The sequence below is a fragment of the Hippopotamus amphibius genome, chromosome 8 (genome assembly GCF_030028045.1).
Source record: "Hippopotamus amphibius kiboko isolate mHipAmp2 chromosome 8, mHipAmp2.hap2, whole genome shotgun sequence".
In the NCBI taxonomy this organism is placed as follows: Eukaryota; Metazoa; Chordata; class Mammalia; order Artiodactyla; family Hippopotamidae; genus Hippopotamus; species Hippopotamus amphibius.
The window spans coordinates 89,868,242-89,885,149 of record NC_080193.1 but is presented as its reverse complement, the minus strand read 5'-3'; the positions used below and the strand labels follow the sequence as shown (position 1 = coordinate 89,885,149).

The following is a 16,908-nucleotide window of genomic DNA, read 5'->3' as shown; positions in this document are numbered from 1 at the left end:
AAAGTTTAAGCTCAGAGAGGCTCTGACACAATGGACATTCCTTTGCTAGCTGCTATTCCTCTCTCTCCTCTACTTGTTCTCAACACCCATTCTGTGTGGTAGATGAATGCTTGGTTCCTAGAAGCCTGAAAGAAAAAAGAACATGAATTCACACAATACATATACAAGGGAATATATTTATCCGATTGAAAAAGCTACAACTCCATGTTTAAACAAGGCAATTTACGGCAGTGCCTTGTGAAGCACGTCTCTTACAGGAATTGACTATAATTTTAGACACCCAAACACATAATAAAATCCAGCAATGCTTGTCAGTTCTGTTAAGTATCTCTCTGAGTGCCTGGCTGAGCTGCCAGAGGAAGCAGAGTCCTTTGCAGCTTTGAGGTCAAAGGTCCTGTGTCTACAGGTGTTGGGGTCACAACAGAATTTGACCTCAGATCTTTCTAAGCTAAACAGACCTGACTTTCTGTTCAAAAGTAACAGGACAAAGGGGTGTGGTGGGGGGAGCAGGAGAGTGGGACAGAGAGAGAGAAAGATGTATAGACATACAGACAGAGACAGAGACAGAGATAGAGACAGAGAGAGAGTCAGAGAGAGGGAGAGACAGAGACAGAGATAGGTGGACACACAGACAGACATAGAGGTAATTGATTAATTCATTCAGTTATTTATTCTATCACATTTATTAACATCTTACAAGGGCTAGACATGTTATGAAGCCTTGCAAGACCTGGCAAGGTGCAACAGATAAGGCCTCTCAGGGAAGACAACGGGCTTGGATTGAGATATATTAGTCTGGAGAGGCCAGTGGGACATTGAATTGGAGGCTGCCAGCTATCATGTTGGCTCTAGACCCACAAATCCAACTGCCTAGACACACAAACCCTAACTGACGTTTCCTCTTGGACATTGTGAATTCAACACACCCGGAGCTGAATTTCACCCCCACCTGTGCTCCTCCACGGTGCCGCTCTCTGCGGACGGCGCTGCCATTGGCTCAAGCCGGAAGCCCAGGAGCCTCTTTGACTTGCCTGCCTCCCTCATTCTCCATTTCCCACTCACCCAGGCCCACGTCCTGCCCATTTTAACTGCAAAATGTCTCTCGTATCCTCGCCTTCCTTCTTCTAATTCCCAGTCTGAACCTCCATCACGTCCCATCTGGCCTCCTGCAATGGCCCTCTTCTCCCTGGTCTACCTGCCCCCTCTCTGGGCCCTGCTCTCATTCTCTCCCCATCAAATGGCAGCCAGAGTGACCTTTCAAAATGCCAATCCAATCTTGCCAGTGCCCCGGGGAACACACTTCAGTGGCTTCCCCTGTCTCTCAGGAAGATGACAAATGTCTGACACAGCTTCCAAGTGTTACTGACCAGGGTTCCTGGCCTCCTTAATCGATAGAAATTGATCAGAGGCCAGACAAGAAATTCAAGCAAGGCTTTACTGGGGCTGCTGCTGCCGCAGAGGGGCGTGAGAACGAACAACTCCCTGGAGTGGGGCGAGCTGGTTCCTTCTATGGGGTGAGGGTAGGCGTGTGTCCAGGGGTTGGGCCAGAGGGGTGGCTTAGGTGTTTTGCCCACCCTTTTAGTGGTGTTGTGTGCAGGGGACATGCGCAGTACCCTGCTTTTTCTCCCCACCCCCTGCTCTTGCTCCTGACTCCAGAAGTGGCAGTTGGGCTTTTTGGCCTTTTTTGTATTTTGTTGTCCATAATTGGCCCCAACTGTGCATGCAAGACATTATTTTTAGTTCCTTATAGTTTATTTGTATTTTATTGCTCAGGGAGACCTTTGTCCAGGTGCAAGCACTACAGCAAAGCATCCTAGGTCCCAGGTCCCAGGTCCCAGCTGTCTCACAAGGAACACTGGGTTTGACTTTGCAGCCTTGTCCCTGTCTGCTTCTCCATTTTCTCTGTTTCAACCACGTAGACTATTTCAGCCCTGTACTTGCCTTTCTTCTTCTTCTGCAGGGATTTTGCATATGCTCTCTGTAATAAGCAGAATAATGATTCCCCCAAAATGCCCACATATGAATCCCCAGAACCTGTGAATGTGTTACGCTCTATGGCAAAGGGAAAGTAAGGCTGGTGGGAGCAAAACCAACAGCTGCGCCACGGCCGCCGTGGCTTTCTCTGGCCAGTGTTGCTCCCACCGGTCAACAGCATGACGAATATCTTTGCAAACCTCTTCAAGGGCCTTTTGGGCAAAAAAGAAATGCACCTTCTCATGGTGGGCCTAGATGCTGCGGGAAAGACCACCATCCTGTACAAACTGAAGCGGGGTGAAATCGTGAGCACCATTCCCACTATAGGCTTCAACGTGGAGACCATGGAATACAAGAACATCAGCTTCACTGTGTGGGACGTGGGTGGCCAGGACACGATCCGGCCTCTGTGGCGCCACTACTTCCAGAACACACAAGGTCTCATCTTTGTGGTTGACAGCAATGACAGAGAGCATGTGAATGAGGCCCGTGAGGAGCTTATGAGGATGCTGGCAGAAGACGCGCTCAGGGACGCCGTCCTGCTCGTGTGTGCTCACAAACAGGACCTCCCCAGTGCCGCGAATGCAGCTGGGATCACGGACAAGCTGGGCCTACACCCTCTGCGCCACAGGAACGGGTACATTCAGGCCACCTGTGCCACCAGCGGGGACGGGCTCTATGGGGGACTGGACTGGCTGTCCAATCAGCTCCGGAACCAGAAGTGAGCTGTACTCCTCTCTCCTCCCCTCTCACTCCCTCCTTCTACCCTCGCTTTACTCGCATGTGGCAAACGTGCCCCTGTGGTGTGAGTGCCAGAAGCTGTCTCCGTGGGCGGTCACAGGGTGCTTCACCATGCTGGAAATGTGCAGACGCAGCCTGCAACTGGGTTTTTATTTAATGTAAATAGTGTTTGTTTCCAATGAGGCAGTTTCTGGTACTCCTGTGCAATATTACTCAGCTTTTTTTATTGTAAAAAGAAAATCCACCCACTGTTTAGTACTGAGAAGGGATTTTAGGTACACGGGTCATTCGGGAGTCGCTGTGTCAGACGAGCCCAATGCTTCTCCTCCGGGCTTTAGATCTGTTGAGATCCATTTTGATGGTTGGTTTTTAACCCAAACTCAGTGCATTTTTAAAAATAGTTACAAATACAAGATAAGGAGAACACTTGAACACACAGAAGGGAGAAATGTGCCTAGTGTAGGCTCTGCAGTAATGGCCTGCGTCCAGTCCACCGGTGGTCTGTTTCCCGTTGGGAACGTGAAACGGGGCAGAACCAGCCGTGACCCATTCTGCATGGTCACAGTAGGGTCCCTGTGATTTGCTCTGTCTCTGGTCCTCCCACACCCTGTAGCATTTGTGCTTGTATTTGTGCTAATGGCCACCCAGGAGATGGGCTGGAGGCTGCAGCCACTGCTCTCAGACCCCTTGGAGGGACCCTGGCCTTTTCTTGGGTCAGCATGGGCACTTTGGTTGGAACGCTCTGGTTGGAGCAGGAGCCCTGCAGTCCCCTTGCTTGCCTGCTCTGGGCTCTCTGGGGTCTCACCAGCAGGAGCGCGGGTGGTCATCCTTGAGCCCCAGCCTCTCGGAGCCCCTGTCTACATGTGCTTTCACTCCCTCAGCCTGCAAGGATCAGATATGCCATCAAAAATGATAACCTCTACTTTTTTCTTTTGTATTTTGATAAACACTGAAGAAGCTGGAGCTGTTAAACTTTACCTTGGGGAAAACCTCAGAACAGGTTTATTTGGTGTCATGGAACTCCTTACTGCTTTCAATACACAATTAGTAATCAACTGTTAAAAAAAGAAAAAGAAAAAGAAAGTAAGGCTGTACGTGGAATGAGGGTAGTTAATGAGCCTCCCTTACTGTAGGGAGATCATCATGGATTATTGTGTGGGCCCAATATAATCATAAGCGTCCTTAAAGGTAAAAGAGGGAGACAGAAGAAGCCTGGAGTGACTTGCTGGGAAAAGGACTCAACCCATCCTTGCAGACTTTGAAGACTGAAGGGAGCCACAAGCCAGAGAACGCAGGCAACTTCCAGAAGCTAAATGAGTCAAGAAACCTTCAGGAAGAAGTGCAGCCTCGCTGACACTTTGATTTGTGCTCAGTGAGACCCATGTCTCTCTTCTAACTTACAGAAATGCATGATAATAAATGTGTGTTGTTTTAAGCCACTGCGTTTGCAATGATTTGTTACAGCAGCCATAGGAAACTAGTACATATGGTGTCCCTTTGCAGGGAATGCACTTCTTTCCCTTTGTTGTCTAGTTAACTCTTCAGCTTTTAGCCCAAGTGCCATTTCCTCAAGATCTCCTGTCTAGGTGACAGCCCCTTTTATAATAAACATTCATAGCTTTGTATTCCTCTCCTTTTCAGTCATTTGTTATGATTCCAGTGTGTGTGCGTTTATACGAGATGCAGCACAATAATTCTGGTGAAAAGCACAAGTGGAATGATGGGATTAATGTGCACATACTGCTATATTTAAAATAGATAACCGTCAAGGACCTACTGTATAGCACAGGGAACTCTGCTCAATATTCTGTAATAACCTAAATAGGAAAATAATTTGGAAAAGAATAGAAAAAAAAAAAGAACAAAAAAAAAATACCAGATGAGTCACTTGTAAGATCTTCATGTATTTATTTATCTCTATTTACAGATTCCTATTTCGAGCTTCTAATATGTTCTAAAACTTTCATGTTCAAGCTATTTTAATGTTATCAGTCTCATAAAACAAATTTAAAGCAGGCCTGAAAGGGAGACTTTAAATAAATGAAGAACACTACAGCTAGATTCTGGTTACTTTCTCTAGTCATTGCTGAATTTTGAGACCCTGACTGCTGGTCAGTTAATTGATACCTTTATTGATAAAAATAAATAACATGATTTAGAAATTAAAAAAAAAAAAAGCACAAATGGACCCTGATGCCTAATGGCCTGGGTTTGAATCTTGCTTCCATTTATCTGTGTGACCTTGTACAAGTCATTTACCTGTCTATGTGTGCCTCAGTTATCTTGCTGATAAAACAGGAATAATAATGGCATCTCTCTCACAGCACTGTTATGAGAGCTAAGTGCATTCATAAAGTGCCTAGAGCAGCGTCTGTGCTATAGTCATACTTCGAGGATGTGCTCTCAATGCTGATTCTCTCCTGCAAGGTGGTATCTTTTGGGAAAGGGATGGAGGCTGCTTCTGCTTGCCATTTTATTTGATACCTACACAGCGTTTGGCATATTATAGTAGGTGCTCAGTATATACATATATATATATATATATATATATATATATATATATACACACACACACATACTGAATGAATAAATTAAAGAAAGAATGAGTTCAGAATCGGAGCCTGGGAGAGGATGGGTCTGAAAATGCAGATCAAAAACGACTGTTTTCCCAAATTGGTGACACTAAAGGCAGGATTTCTTAACCTCAGCACAATTGACATCTTCAGTTGGACAATTCTTTGGTGTGGGGGCTTCCCTGTGCCCTGTAGGATGTTTACCAGCATCCCTAGCCTCAACCCACTAGATGCTAATAGCACTGCCCTCCACACCACTTGTGATGACCAAAAATGCATCCAGACATTGCCATATGTGCCCTGGGGCCCAAACCACCCCCAGGTGAGAACCCCTGCTCTAAGGGTGCAACCATCACCCCAAACAGCACATGTGAGCATGAGAGCCTGTGACTGTGGTGCTGTCCTGGGCCTGGCAAGACTCCTGGGGGTACCTGATGCACAAACCCCCAGTGGCTTATCTACACCAGCTCAGCTGCTCAAGGTCTCTGAAGAGACTGATTTGGTGTAAGAAGGACAGTGGGACTGCCCTTCTTAAAGCCACTACATAATCATTTTCTGAAAGCAGGAAGGGTTTATCTCAAAGCAGATTGTTCTTGAACTTTTCAGAAGACAGATTTTTCATGCTAATCTAAATGCCAGAAAGATTTGAATAAATGGGATAAAATTTTGGATGAACAGCTGACCTTTAGCTTTGAGTTCATTCATTATCAGCTTGAAAGTAAAAGAAACCCCCCCTTTTTTCCCCATAAAGTGTTTCTCTTTAAATTCTGTTTATTCTCAGAAAAGCGTTACTTGGCTAAATCCTAATTCATAAGCATATGAATTTCCGTGTTGAGGGCAGAAATGGATGACTGAAGGAGGTGGTGAGAATCTTCTTTCCAGAGAGTTTCATAAAAGGACTAGGCTTGATAGAGGTGGAGACAGACAGGTGGAATAAACTCCAAGCATCCTTCAGTCTGGGGGTTCTCGTGCATGTATAGCTGGGCTGTGAAGTTCAGCAGGACAGGGCAATGGCCAGCCCTTAGGCATGGAGGACCCGCATTCCTCTCCACACCACTTCTTATACCTGACCTGCAGGCCCTCACTCAATAGAGAAGAAAACTAAAAACAGAGTACTTAAGTGAGAAGCAAGATAATTCTGACCTCTTCTCTAAAAGGGGTCCGGAGACAGGGAATGAATCAAGGGCAAAGTCAAGGGGCCCCTAAGAACATCAGGAAAAACCAGTTTTTCCACGTTCTCAGGCAGCTGGAAGGATGGGGAAGATAAGCTGAAGTTGCCCAGGCAGCTTGTAAGGAAAGGAGCCTGCAAATAGGACTGAGTCTATTTTTAAAGTGGAGGTGGAGCCAAGTTAACATGGCAGGTCCTATGCCCCCAAGAGAGGCCTAGCGACAGGTCACTGCCTTGGGGACAAGTCTCCCAGACTTCATTTATGACTATCCAGAGGAATCCAATGGAAGTCAGCAATACAGGAACTAATCTCATGCCCAATTATAGATCTGTGTTTTGCCGGTCCTTTCATGCGACAAACACCAGTTGTTAATGCAGTTTCTTTGTCATTGCAAATTGGTGCATTGCAGGCATGGAGGGCATATGCACAATCCATAGGACTGGTGCCAGGAAGAAAATGAAATGAAAAAGCTAGATCCAGGGAGGGAGGGTTCTGATAGGAGGGTGAATGGAATCTCAAAAGATAGGACCGAGGAGACAAAGGTGATTATAAAGGCTATTATGGGATATTTTGGGAAGGGAAGCTATGGCCAGGCTGATCACCTAGGTAAAACAGAACTTAGAGATCATGGAATCCAAGAAGCTCATTTTACAGATGAAGAGAGGAGGCCAAGAAGGGATATGATTTGCTCACTGCCAAACAACGGAGTCAGTACAGAGATGGATGTCATAGGAACCGACTGTTTACTGTAGCCATTACCTACCACACTCTCCAGCCTCGTTGATATTCTACCCACTTAATTTAATAAACTATATAAGATAGATAGGGAGTAAGTTATAATAATTTTACTTTTTGCTTTTTGGAGGTTAGTAATTTATCAGTAGAAGTTGCTAAGAAATTATAGGATTCTTTGCAACCAATAACTCACACATTAATTTCCCATGTAGTTAGTTTTCTTTTCAAAAAAGGCAATCGTTTGTTTAAAAATATATATAGATATATTTATCTCTATAACATTATATTATTAAGATCTTGCACTTGGATAGGCTTGGTTTGTGGAAAGCAGACTTAAATAAATTTTTTTAGTGAAGAATTTTCAATATGTGGGGCAGAAACTGTGACATGCTTCCCTCTAGTTCTCCTTGCATTTGAATTTTCTCTTTCTTAGAAAGTCAACCAGAGTGATAACAATATTTCCATTGTACTTGCTCCCTGGTCAGACATCACATGGACTACATGATTGATCTCTGGGTAACATATTTTAAGAAAAGTGCATTTAGACATTTAAAAAGTTGGTTGAAAGAAGAGATGAAGGGGAGGAGACTGAACTGTTATCAGGGATGTGGGAGGAGACCCAGACTTCGTAGACCACCCCCTTCTCAAAGTGTTTTATTTTTATTGATTGACTGATTGGTTTAGTGACATCAGAGTCAGATGCTGCCAAAAAGTCAGCTGGAAGTACTGAGACATGTTCTTTGGAGTTTTGAAGTTGAAGGACACAGGTGAACTTAGAACTTTCAGTAGAAAGGGGATTAAGGGACTGGGGAGAGCAGAAACCAGGGTGCAGCATATTAAGGGGTATATAAGAAGAAGGGTGGAAGTAATTCAAGTAAATGCTATGGTCCTTTCTAAATCTGTAACTTTATTCTCTGTTCTCACAATAATTTACTTCTCCTTTAACCCTACCTGTTGAGGGTCGTCAGCATTTGCTTTAGTCAAGAAGGTGCCACAGCATTGTAGCCTGTATCCCTTTCTTTCCCTCCATACAGCCTGCTTGGTCTGGCTTAAGGCTATCACTAGACCCTCCACTTTTGTTCTCCAAAGTACTCTCCCAAGAATTAAGGATACTGGATATGACCTGGTCCTCAACCACATCTCCATTGTATAGGTCCCATCAAAAGATTTCCTTAGGAGCCATAAAAGCTGAAAATATAAAATGAAAGACTGCTCTGGAGACCCAGATTTCAAAATATTCCTCATCATGTAATTGTAAGTTTTAACAAGGTCTGAACAAGTTTGAATGTGAGACCCTCATTTTCTATTTCCATAAGTCTCTTTAGTTTCTGGATAACTTTCTCAGATTCAGGATCGCAGAGCCAAATTGTTTTCTTACATTTTAGCTCCTTTATCCTTCTCTCTCATTTTCTTATTTTCTTCTGCTTTCTTATTTCCTTGTCTTCTTTTCTTTTTCGTTCTCTCCTTCACTTTTTTTCTTACCCTTTAGATCCATTATTACTTCTTTTTGTCCTAATAGATTTGTAAAACATATGTACACTGGTACATATGAATACACTGTCATTGCAGGGAGCGGGTAACCCCTCAATAATACAGGTCTTTGGTTCCTTTTCTAGATGCAACCACAGTTATAAAGAAACTAGAGAAAGAAGAGCAAACAAAACCCAAAGTTAGTAGATGGAGAGAAATCATAAAGAGCAGAGCAGAAATAAATGAAATAGTAACAAAGAAAACAATAGCAAAAATCAATAAAACTAAAAGCTGGTTCTTTGAAAAGATAAATAAAATTGATAAACCTCTAGCAAGACTCTTTAAGAAAAAGAGAGAGAAGACTCAAATCAATAAAATTAGAAATGAAACAGGAGAAGTTACAATGGACACTGCAGAAATAAAAAGCACCATAAAAGACTACTGCAAGCAACTATATGCCAATAAAATGGACAACCTGGATGAAATGGACAGATTCTTAGAAAGGTATAAACTTCCAAGACTGAATCAGGAAGAAATAGAGAATATGAACAGATCAATCACAAGTAATGAAATTGAAACTGGGATTAAAAATCTGCCAACAAACTAAAGTCCAGGACCAGACAGATTTACAGGTGAATTTTATCAAACATTTAGAGACGAGCTAACACCCATCCTTCTCAAGCTCTTCCAAAAAATTGCAGAGGAAGGAACACTCCCAAACTCATTTTATGAGGCCACCATCACCCTGATACCAAAACCAGACAAAGATACTACAAAAAAAAGAAAATTACAGACCAATATCACTGATGAATTTAGATGCAAAAATCCTCAACAAAATACTAGGCAATAGAATCCAACAACACATTAAAAGGATCATACAGCATGATCAAGTGGGGTTTATCCCTGGAATGCAAGGATTCTTCAATATACGCAAATCAAACAATGTGATACATCATATTAACAAACTGAAGGATAAAAACCACATGGTCATCTCAATAGATGCAGAAAAAGCTTTTGACAAAATTCAAAACCCATTTATGATAAAAACTCTCCAGAAGATGGGCATAGAGGGAACCTACCTCAACATAATAAAGGCCATATACAACAAACCCACAGCAAACATCATTCTCAATGGTGAAACACTGAAAGCATTCCCTTTAAGATCAGGAACAAGACAAGGATGTCCACTCTCACCACTACTATTCAACATAGTTTTGGAAGTCCTTGCCACAGCAATCAGAGAAGAAAAAGAAATAAAAGGAATCCAAATTGGAAAAGAAGAAGTAAAACTGTCACTGTTCGCAGATGACATGATACTATACCTAGAAAATCCTAAAGATGTACCAGGAAACTACTTGAGCTAATCAATGAATTTGGTAACATTGCAGGATACAAAATTAACACACAGAAACCCCTTGCATTTCTATACACTAACAATGAAAGATCAGAAAGAGAAATTAAGGAAACAATCCCATTCACAATTGCAACAAAAAGAATAAAATACCTAGGAATAAACCTAACCAAGGGTAAAAGATCTGTACTCAGAAAACTATAAGACACTAATGAAAGAAATCAAAGACAACACAAACAGATGGAGGGACATACCATGTTCTTGGATGGGAAGAATCAACATGGTGAAAATGACTATACTACCCGAAGCAATTTACAGATTCAATGCAATCCCGATCAAATTACCAATGGCATTTTTCACAGAATTAGAACAAGAAATTTTACGATTTGTATGGAAACACAAAAGACCCCGAATAGCCAAAGCACTCTTGAGAAGGAAAGATGGAGTTGGTGGAATCAAGCTTCCTGACTTCAGGCTATACTACAAGGCTACAGTGATCAAGACAGTATGGTACTGGCACAAAAACAGAAATATAGATCAGTGGAACAGGATAGAAAGCCCAAAGATAAACTGTGGTCAACTAATCTATGACAAAGGAGCCAAGGATATACAATGGAGAAAAGGCAGCCTCTTCAATAAGTGGTGCTGGGAAAATTGGTCAGCTACATGTAAAAGAATGAAATTAGAACACACCATAACACCATACACAAAAATAAACTCCAAATGGATTAAAGACCTAAATGTAAGGCCAGACACTATAAAACTCCTAGAGGAAAACGTAGGAAGAACACTCTTTGACGTAAGTCATAGCAAGATCTTTTTTGATCCACCCCCTAGAGTAATGGAAATAAAAACAAAGATAAATAAGTGGGACCTAATGAAACTTCAAAGCTTCTGCACAGCAAAGGAAACTATAAGCAAGACAAAAAGACAACCCTCAGAATGGGAGAAAATATTTGCAAACGAATCAACAGACAAAGGATTAATCTCCAAAATATATAAACAGTTCATCCAGCTCAATATCAAAAAAACAAACAACCCAATCAAAAAATGGGCAGAAGACCTAAATCGGCATTTCTCCAAAGAAGACATACGGATGGCCAAGAGGCACATGAAAAGCTATTCAACATCACTAATTCGTAGAGAAATGCAAATCAAAACTACAATGAGGTATCACCTCACACCCTTTAGAATGGGCATCATCAGAAACTGCAAACAGTAAATGCTGGAGAGGGTGTGGAGAAAAGGGAACGCTCTTGCACTGCTGGTGGGAATGTAAATTGATACAGCCACTATGGAGAACAGTATGGAGGTTCCTTGCAAAACTAAAAATAGAGTTGCCATGTGATCCAGCAATCCCACTGCTGGGCATATACCCAGAGAACACCATCATTCAAAAAGACACATACACTCCAATGTTCATTGCAGCACTATTTACAATAGCCAGGACATGGAAGCAACCTAAATGTCCATCAACAGATGAATGGATAAAAATGATGTGGTACATATATACAATGGAATATTACTCAGCTGTAAAAAGCAATGAAACTGAGACATTTTTAGAGACATGGATGGACCTAGAGAGTGTCATACAGAGTGAAGTGAGTCAGAAAGAGAAAAACAAATATCGTATATTAACACATATGTGGACTATAGAAAAATGGTACAAATCCACCGGTTTGCAAGGCAGAAATAGAGACACAGATGTAGAGAACAAACATGGACACCAAGTGGAGAAAGTGGGGAGGGTTGGGGGGGAATGAATTGGGAGATTGGGATACCAAATTTTACACTCTAAATATATGCAGTTTATTGAACGTTAACTGTATCTCAATAAAAGTTCTTAAAAAAAACCATATGTACATTGGTACATATGGATACACTGTCATTGCAGGGGTGGGGGGTAACCCCTCAATAATACAGGTCTTTGGTTCCTTTTCTAGATGCAACCACAGTTATTTGGGTTTAGGATGGATCCTTTATACTCTTGATACCCACAGAGAGGTCTGAGGAATGCCAGTATCAATACCCTAGCGTTTTGGTGTTTTTTCTGAAATACATAATATCAGCTCCATCCTAGACTCACTAATTCATAATCTGCATTGTAATAAGTTTCCCGAGTGATTCCTCTGTACAGTAGATTGGTAGCTGGTATAGGTTGGTAGCATCTAAACATTTTGAATTGCTCACTCCCATCTGTAAATACATAAATTTTGAGTACATATCTTTAATATTTATATATATGAATTATATAGATACTTTGCTATCAATATTAAACATCAGTAAATCTTCTTATAGACAATGTATAGTTAAATCTTGTTTTTTAATCCACTCTGACAGCCTGTGTCTTTTAAGTGGTGCATTTAGGCCAGTTACATTAAGCGATTATTGATATAGTTAATATCTACCTTATTTATAACTATTTTCCATTCATTATCCTTGTTTTTTATTCTATTTTATTTTTTTGTCTTCTTTTTTTCTGCCTTCTTTGGTTTTCACTGAGCATTTTGTATGATTCAATTTTTCTCTCTTCTCTTGCTATATCAGTTATACTTTTTAAAACAGTTTTTTTATTGGTTGCCTTAGAATTTGTGATATACGTGTACAGCTAGTCCAAGTCCACTTTCAAAGGATATTATTCTAAATTCTTCATGGGTAGGGCAAATACTTGATAATTACAGAATATTTCCAATTCCTCCTCCCATCTCTTATAACATTGCTGTCATTCACTTCACTTATCCATAAGCAATAATTACTGAATATATTACTGTTATTACTATTTTGAACATATTGCTATTTGTTAGGTCAATTAAGATCTAAAAATAAAAGATTTTATTTTGTCTTCATTTATTTCTTCTCTAATGCTCTTCCTTGATACATATATATATATATATATAGAGAGAGAGAGAGAGAGAGTTTCTAACCTATATAGTTTTCCTTCTCTCTGAAGAACTTTTAATATTTCTTGTGAGGCAGGGTCCATTGGCAACAAATTCCCTCCATTTTTATTTGTTTAAGAAATTCTAATCTTGGGACTTCCCTGGTGGTGCAGTGGTTAAGAATCCACTTGCCAATGCAGGGGACATAGGTTTGAGCCCTGGTCAGGGAAGATCCCACATGCCGCGGAGCAACTAAGCCCATGTGCCACACTACTGAGCCTGCATTCTGGAGCCCGCGAACTGCAACTACTGAGCCCACGCACCTAGAGCCCGTGCTCCACAACAAGAGAAGCCACTGCAAGGCAGGCAACAAAGACCCAATGCAGCCAATAAATAAAGAAATAAATTTATATAAAAAAGTCTAGTCTTTATTTCTCCTTTTTGAAGGATAATTTTGCTGGATACAGAATTTGAGATTGATGGTTTTTCCTTTCAACACGTTAAGTATTTCACTCCATTCTCTTCTTGCTTGCATGTTTTCTTAAGAGAAGTCCAATTTAATTCTGATTCTTGTTTCTCTGTAGGTAAGGTGCTTTGTTTTGTTTGTTTTTCTCTCTGGCTTCTTGTTTCTTTTTTATTTAGAGAATACCTTTCAATATTTCTTTTAGGATAGGTTTGGTATTTCTGTATTTTTTTGGTTTTTGCTTGTCTGAGAAATTCTTTGTTTCTCCTTCTATTCTACATGATAATCTTGCTGGGCAGAGTATCTTAGGTTGCAGGTTTTTCCCTTTCAGAACTTTGACTATATCTTGCCACTCCCTTCTGACCAGACATTTTTAACTTGACTTCACACTGGAGAATCCTGAGAAGATAAAAGCAAAGGCAAATACAAGAACAAAAACAGATGCCCAGGTCCCACCTCAGACTAACCAAATCAGTATCTCTGGGAGAAAAGTATTTTTGTTTTGAAATTTCCCTAGACAACTCTCACATGCAGCCAAGAGTAAGAACCTCTGTTCTTCTAAATCTAGATTCTAGAATATCCACCAGGGGCAATTTTCTGCTTTCTAGTATTCTAGCATGGGTCTACCTATGAGAGCATAGGAAACTATTAAGACAGAGCAGAACCAGCTGTTCTCTTTCTGTTCTAGGCTTGTGTACTTTGTGACTGCATCTTGTATAGCCACAACTCAAGGGAGGCAGTATGGTAGGCAGGATTCTAAGATGGCCTCAGAATCCCTGTCGCCTGTTGTTCACACCCAGTATAGTCTCTTTCCCTAGAGAGTATGAGGACTTGTGAGTTGCTTCTAGACAAGAGAATGTAGCAAACTTTATCAAGGTCTTATTCAGTAGATTTTTCAGTTAACCAAAAGGAAGATTATCCTAGGCGGGCATGACTTAATCAGGCAAGATCCCTTAAAAGAGGGACTGGACCCCTACCTAAAATGAGAGACACTTCTTGTTGCTTTGATGGAGTTTCCTAGTCAACCTGTGGATAGGAGCACTGCCTGGCCATTGTCTTGCTTGCAGCTTGGCAAGACCCTGAACAGAAGATCAAGCTGAGCTATGCCCAGGCTCCTGACCTGTGGAAACTGGGAGATAATGTGCATTATTTTAAGCTGCCCAGTTTGTGGTGATTAGTTACACAGGGTTAGAAAAGCTATATAAGTAGTTTGGCATAATGGAGAGCAAACTTTGTAGTTAGATACATATGGGCCCAATTCCTAGCTCTGCTACCAGCTATGTCACTTCTGATGAGTTCTGTAGGATCACTGGAGCTTCAGTTTTCTCATGCGTAGAGCAGAAAAAAATAATTCCTGCCTTGCACAGATAGGAAGGGGATTGTGAGGATTCAGATGTATGCATAAAGGCTTGCTATTGAGATGCTCAATGTAGTAAGTTCTCAATAGCTGGAAGCTGTTACTCTTATGTTCAAGCATAGTTATTAGTGTAAAACTGGTAAGACCAGTGGTATTTCTAAAAATGGCTTTGACCTGAAAATGTTCATTTTGCCTATCTTCTTTCCAAAGAGAAGGAAGAGCTCTTCTTTACTCCCTTAGAAGTGGGATAATCTCATGCAAAGTAAGTTCTCCTGAGAAGTTTTTATAGCATTCCACTAACTAGTGTTCTAGTTTTCAGCAGGTCTTACTGGGGTGGGGATAGTAGGGAGGCTTTTTGATGTCCAATGTGGATCTCTTTTGCTTACAGTGGAGACTCATTCATTCATATTTATTTTCTATTATAAATAGGAAGTTGTTGTCACTTTTCAGATTCCAAACTGACAGAGGTTTGGAGTTTTAGCTTTTAGAATAATATCTGCCAAGCAATTTATAGTACACAGGCTGCTTTCCATAAACATCATTTCATTTAATCCTCACCATAGTGTTGTGAAGTAGGCATTATTGTCTTAACTTTGCAAGCAAAGGAAAGAAAGTTCAGAGAGTGTAAATAACTTACCCAAAGTCCCAAAGCTAAGGAGGGGCAGAAAGGAAAATCATTTTCAGGTCTGTCACTCCAGTGTGCTGTGTTTTCCACTCCACCACACCACTTGGCTTTCTAAGTTTATGAACTAATTTCCTTCCTTTTCTCCCTGAGATAACTAGCCCATTTGAGTCTATGCCTCTGAGAGGCTTAACACCAGCACTACTCCTATGTCTTTCAAACTAAAGAGGTAGTTAAAACTATTACCAGCCCATTAACCTGGCCACCTGGTCACCATCTTGCTTGGATCACATCTCACTTCAGATCATGGACACATGAGAGCCATCAGCATGAAGCCTTTGGCATTTTTTAATTATCCAGATTTGTTATCGATCAGTCACACTCTTGATCTAAGTTGTGGGTGTGTATGTGTGTGTCTGAATGAGTGTGTATATGTGCACTTGTTTCCTTTAAGAGGAAGGCAAGTTTTCTGAAAAAAAAAAAAAAATACAAACACACAAAAAACAGAGTAAGGAAATTTACTAATTTACTATTAAGGAATCTAAGGACTTGAATAAAAATAAGTAGAGTGTGGGGCTCTGAGGTTATAAGGCAATCCACAAAGGATTAAGTAATGAATGAACACACTCACTGAAATAAAACCTGGCATCCTTTTGTAATGCTCTGTCTTTGTGAAAGACATTTTTACACATCTTCATGGTACAATATATCCATTTAATTTCCATTTCTCTCCCTTGTTTGCTAAAACTTTTCAGGATTTTGCTCCCCTGCTGTTTTAATGACAGGCTTGACAATCATTTTGCTTTGCTGCTGACAATGAGCATGCTAAAAGGCGCGTTCTCTGCATCTGCTGTCCACACAAATGGCCAAAGTGATCTTACTACTGGGGATGCTAATGCAGTCTCTGCAAGCACAGCGGGCCAGGGAGGACTGGGAAGGTGGACTGTTGGAGCGCTTCCATTAACCTTTACTGACCTTGCTTAGAACAGCTAGGTAGGTCTTTCTCAAGTTTTCTTCTCAACACGTGGGATTTCAAAGGCTTGGCTCTGTCAGCACTTCACGCATAGGCTCCCTTCCACCTACCATTCACTTCAGGAGGGCTCTAGGAGGAGATTTAGAACTTTGCCCCCAGTGGGCATAAAGTCTCTTTTAAGCAAGAATGCCTTTTAGAGATCTGCTGTACAATGTCATACCTATAGTTAATAATACTGTACGGTACAAGTAAAATTTTGTTAAGAATGTGGATCTTATATTAATTTTTCTTACTAAAATAAAATAAAATAAACTTTGCCCTCAGCCTCTGTTCTCTCTTCTATGATTTCGGTGCAAAATCCTCAACTCTCCTGTAACAAGTTTGCCTCCTTTATTTATTTGTCACAAGAAACTCAACACCTTTTTTTTTTCTGATTATCCCTGACAGAAATCACAATTCATGACCACTGGAACTCAAGACCCCATGCATGAGAAAAACATAGATCATAAAAAGATCCCTGTACCATGTATTCAAATGCTGCATTAAGGGGGACTGGAGATTTAGACATAATTAGATGGTTTGGCAGTTATAAAGGAAATTC

The 16,908-nt window shown here is 41.0% G+C and overlaps 1 protein-coding gene across 3 annotated transcripts; it reads left to right on the top strand.

The window, feature by feature from the left end:
• The first annotated feature begins 2,153 nt into the window (after positions 1–2,153).
• Positions 2,154–2,699, top strand: LOC130858914 (ADP-ribosylation factor 1-like). 3 transcript variants are annotated; one of them, XM_057746046.1, is made up of 2 exons: positions 2,154–2,301; positions 2,413–2,699. In XM_057746046.1, the coding sequence occupies exons 1-2, from the start codon at positions 2,154–2,156 to the stop codon at positions 2,697–2,699; spliced, it is 435 nt and encodes a 144-aa protein (XP_057602029.1). The 3 variants fall into 3 exon arrangements, with proteins under 3 accessions (XP_057602029.1, XP_057602028.1, XP_057602027.1); XM_057746045.1 differs by having other exon boundaries at positions 2,154–2,491; positions 2,567–2,699; XM_057746044.1 differs by having other exon boundaries at positions 2,154–2,699.
• The last annotated feature ends 14,209 nt before the right edge of the window (positions 2,700–16,908 follow it).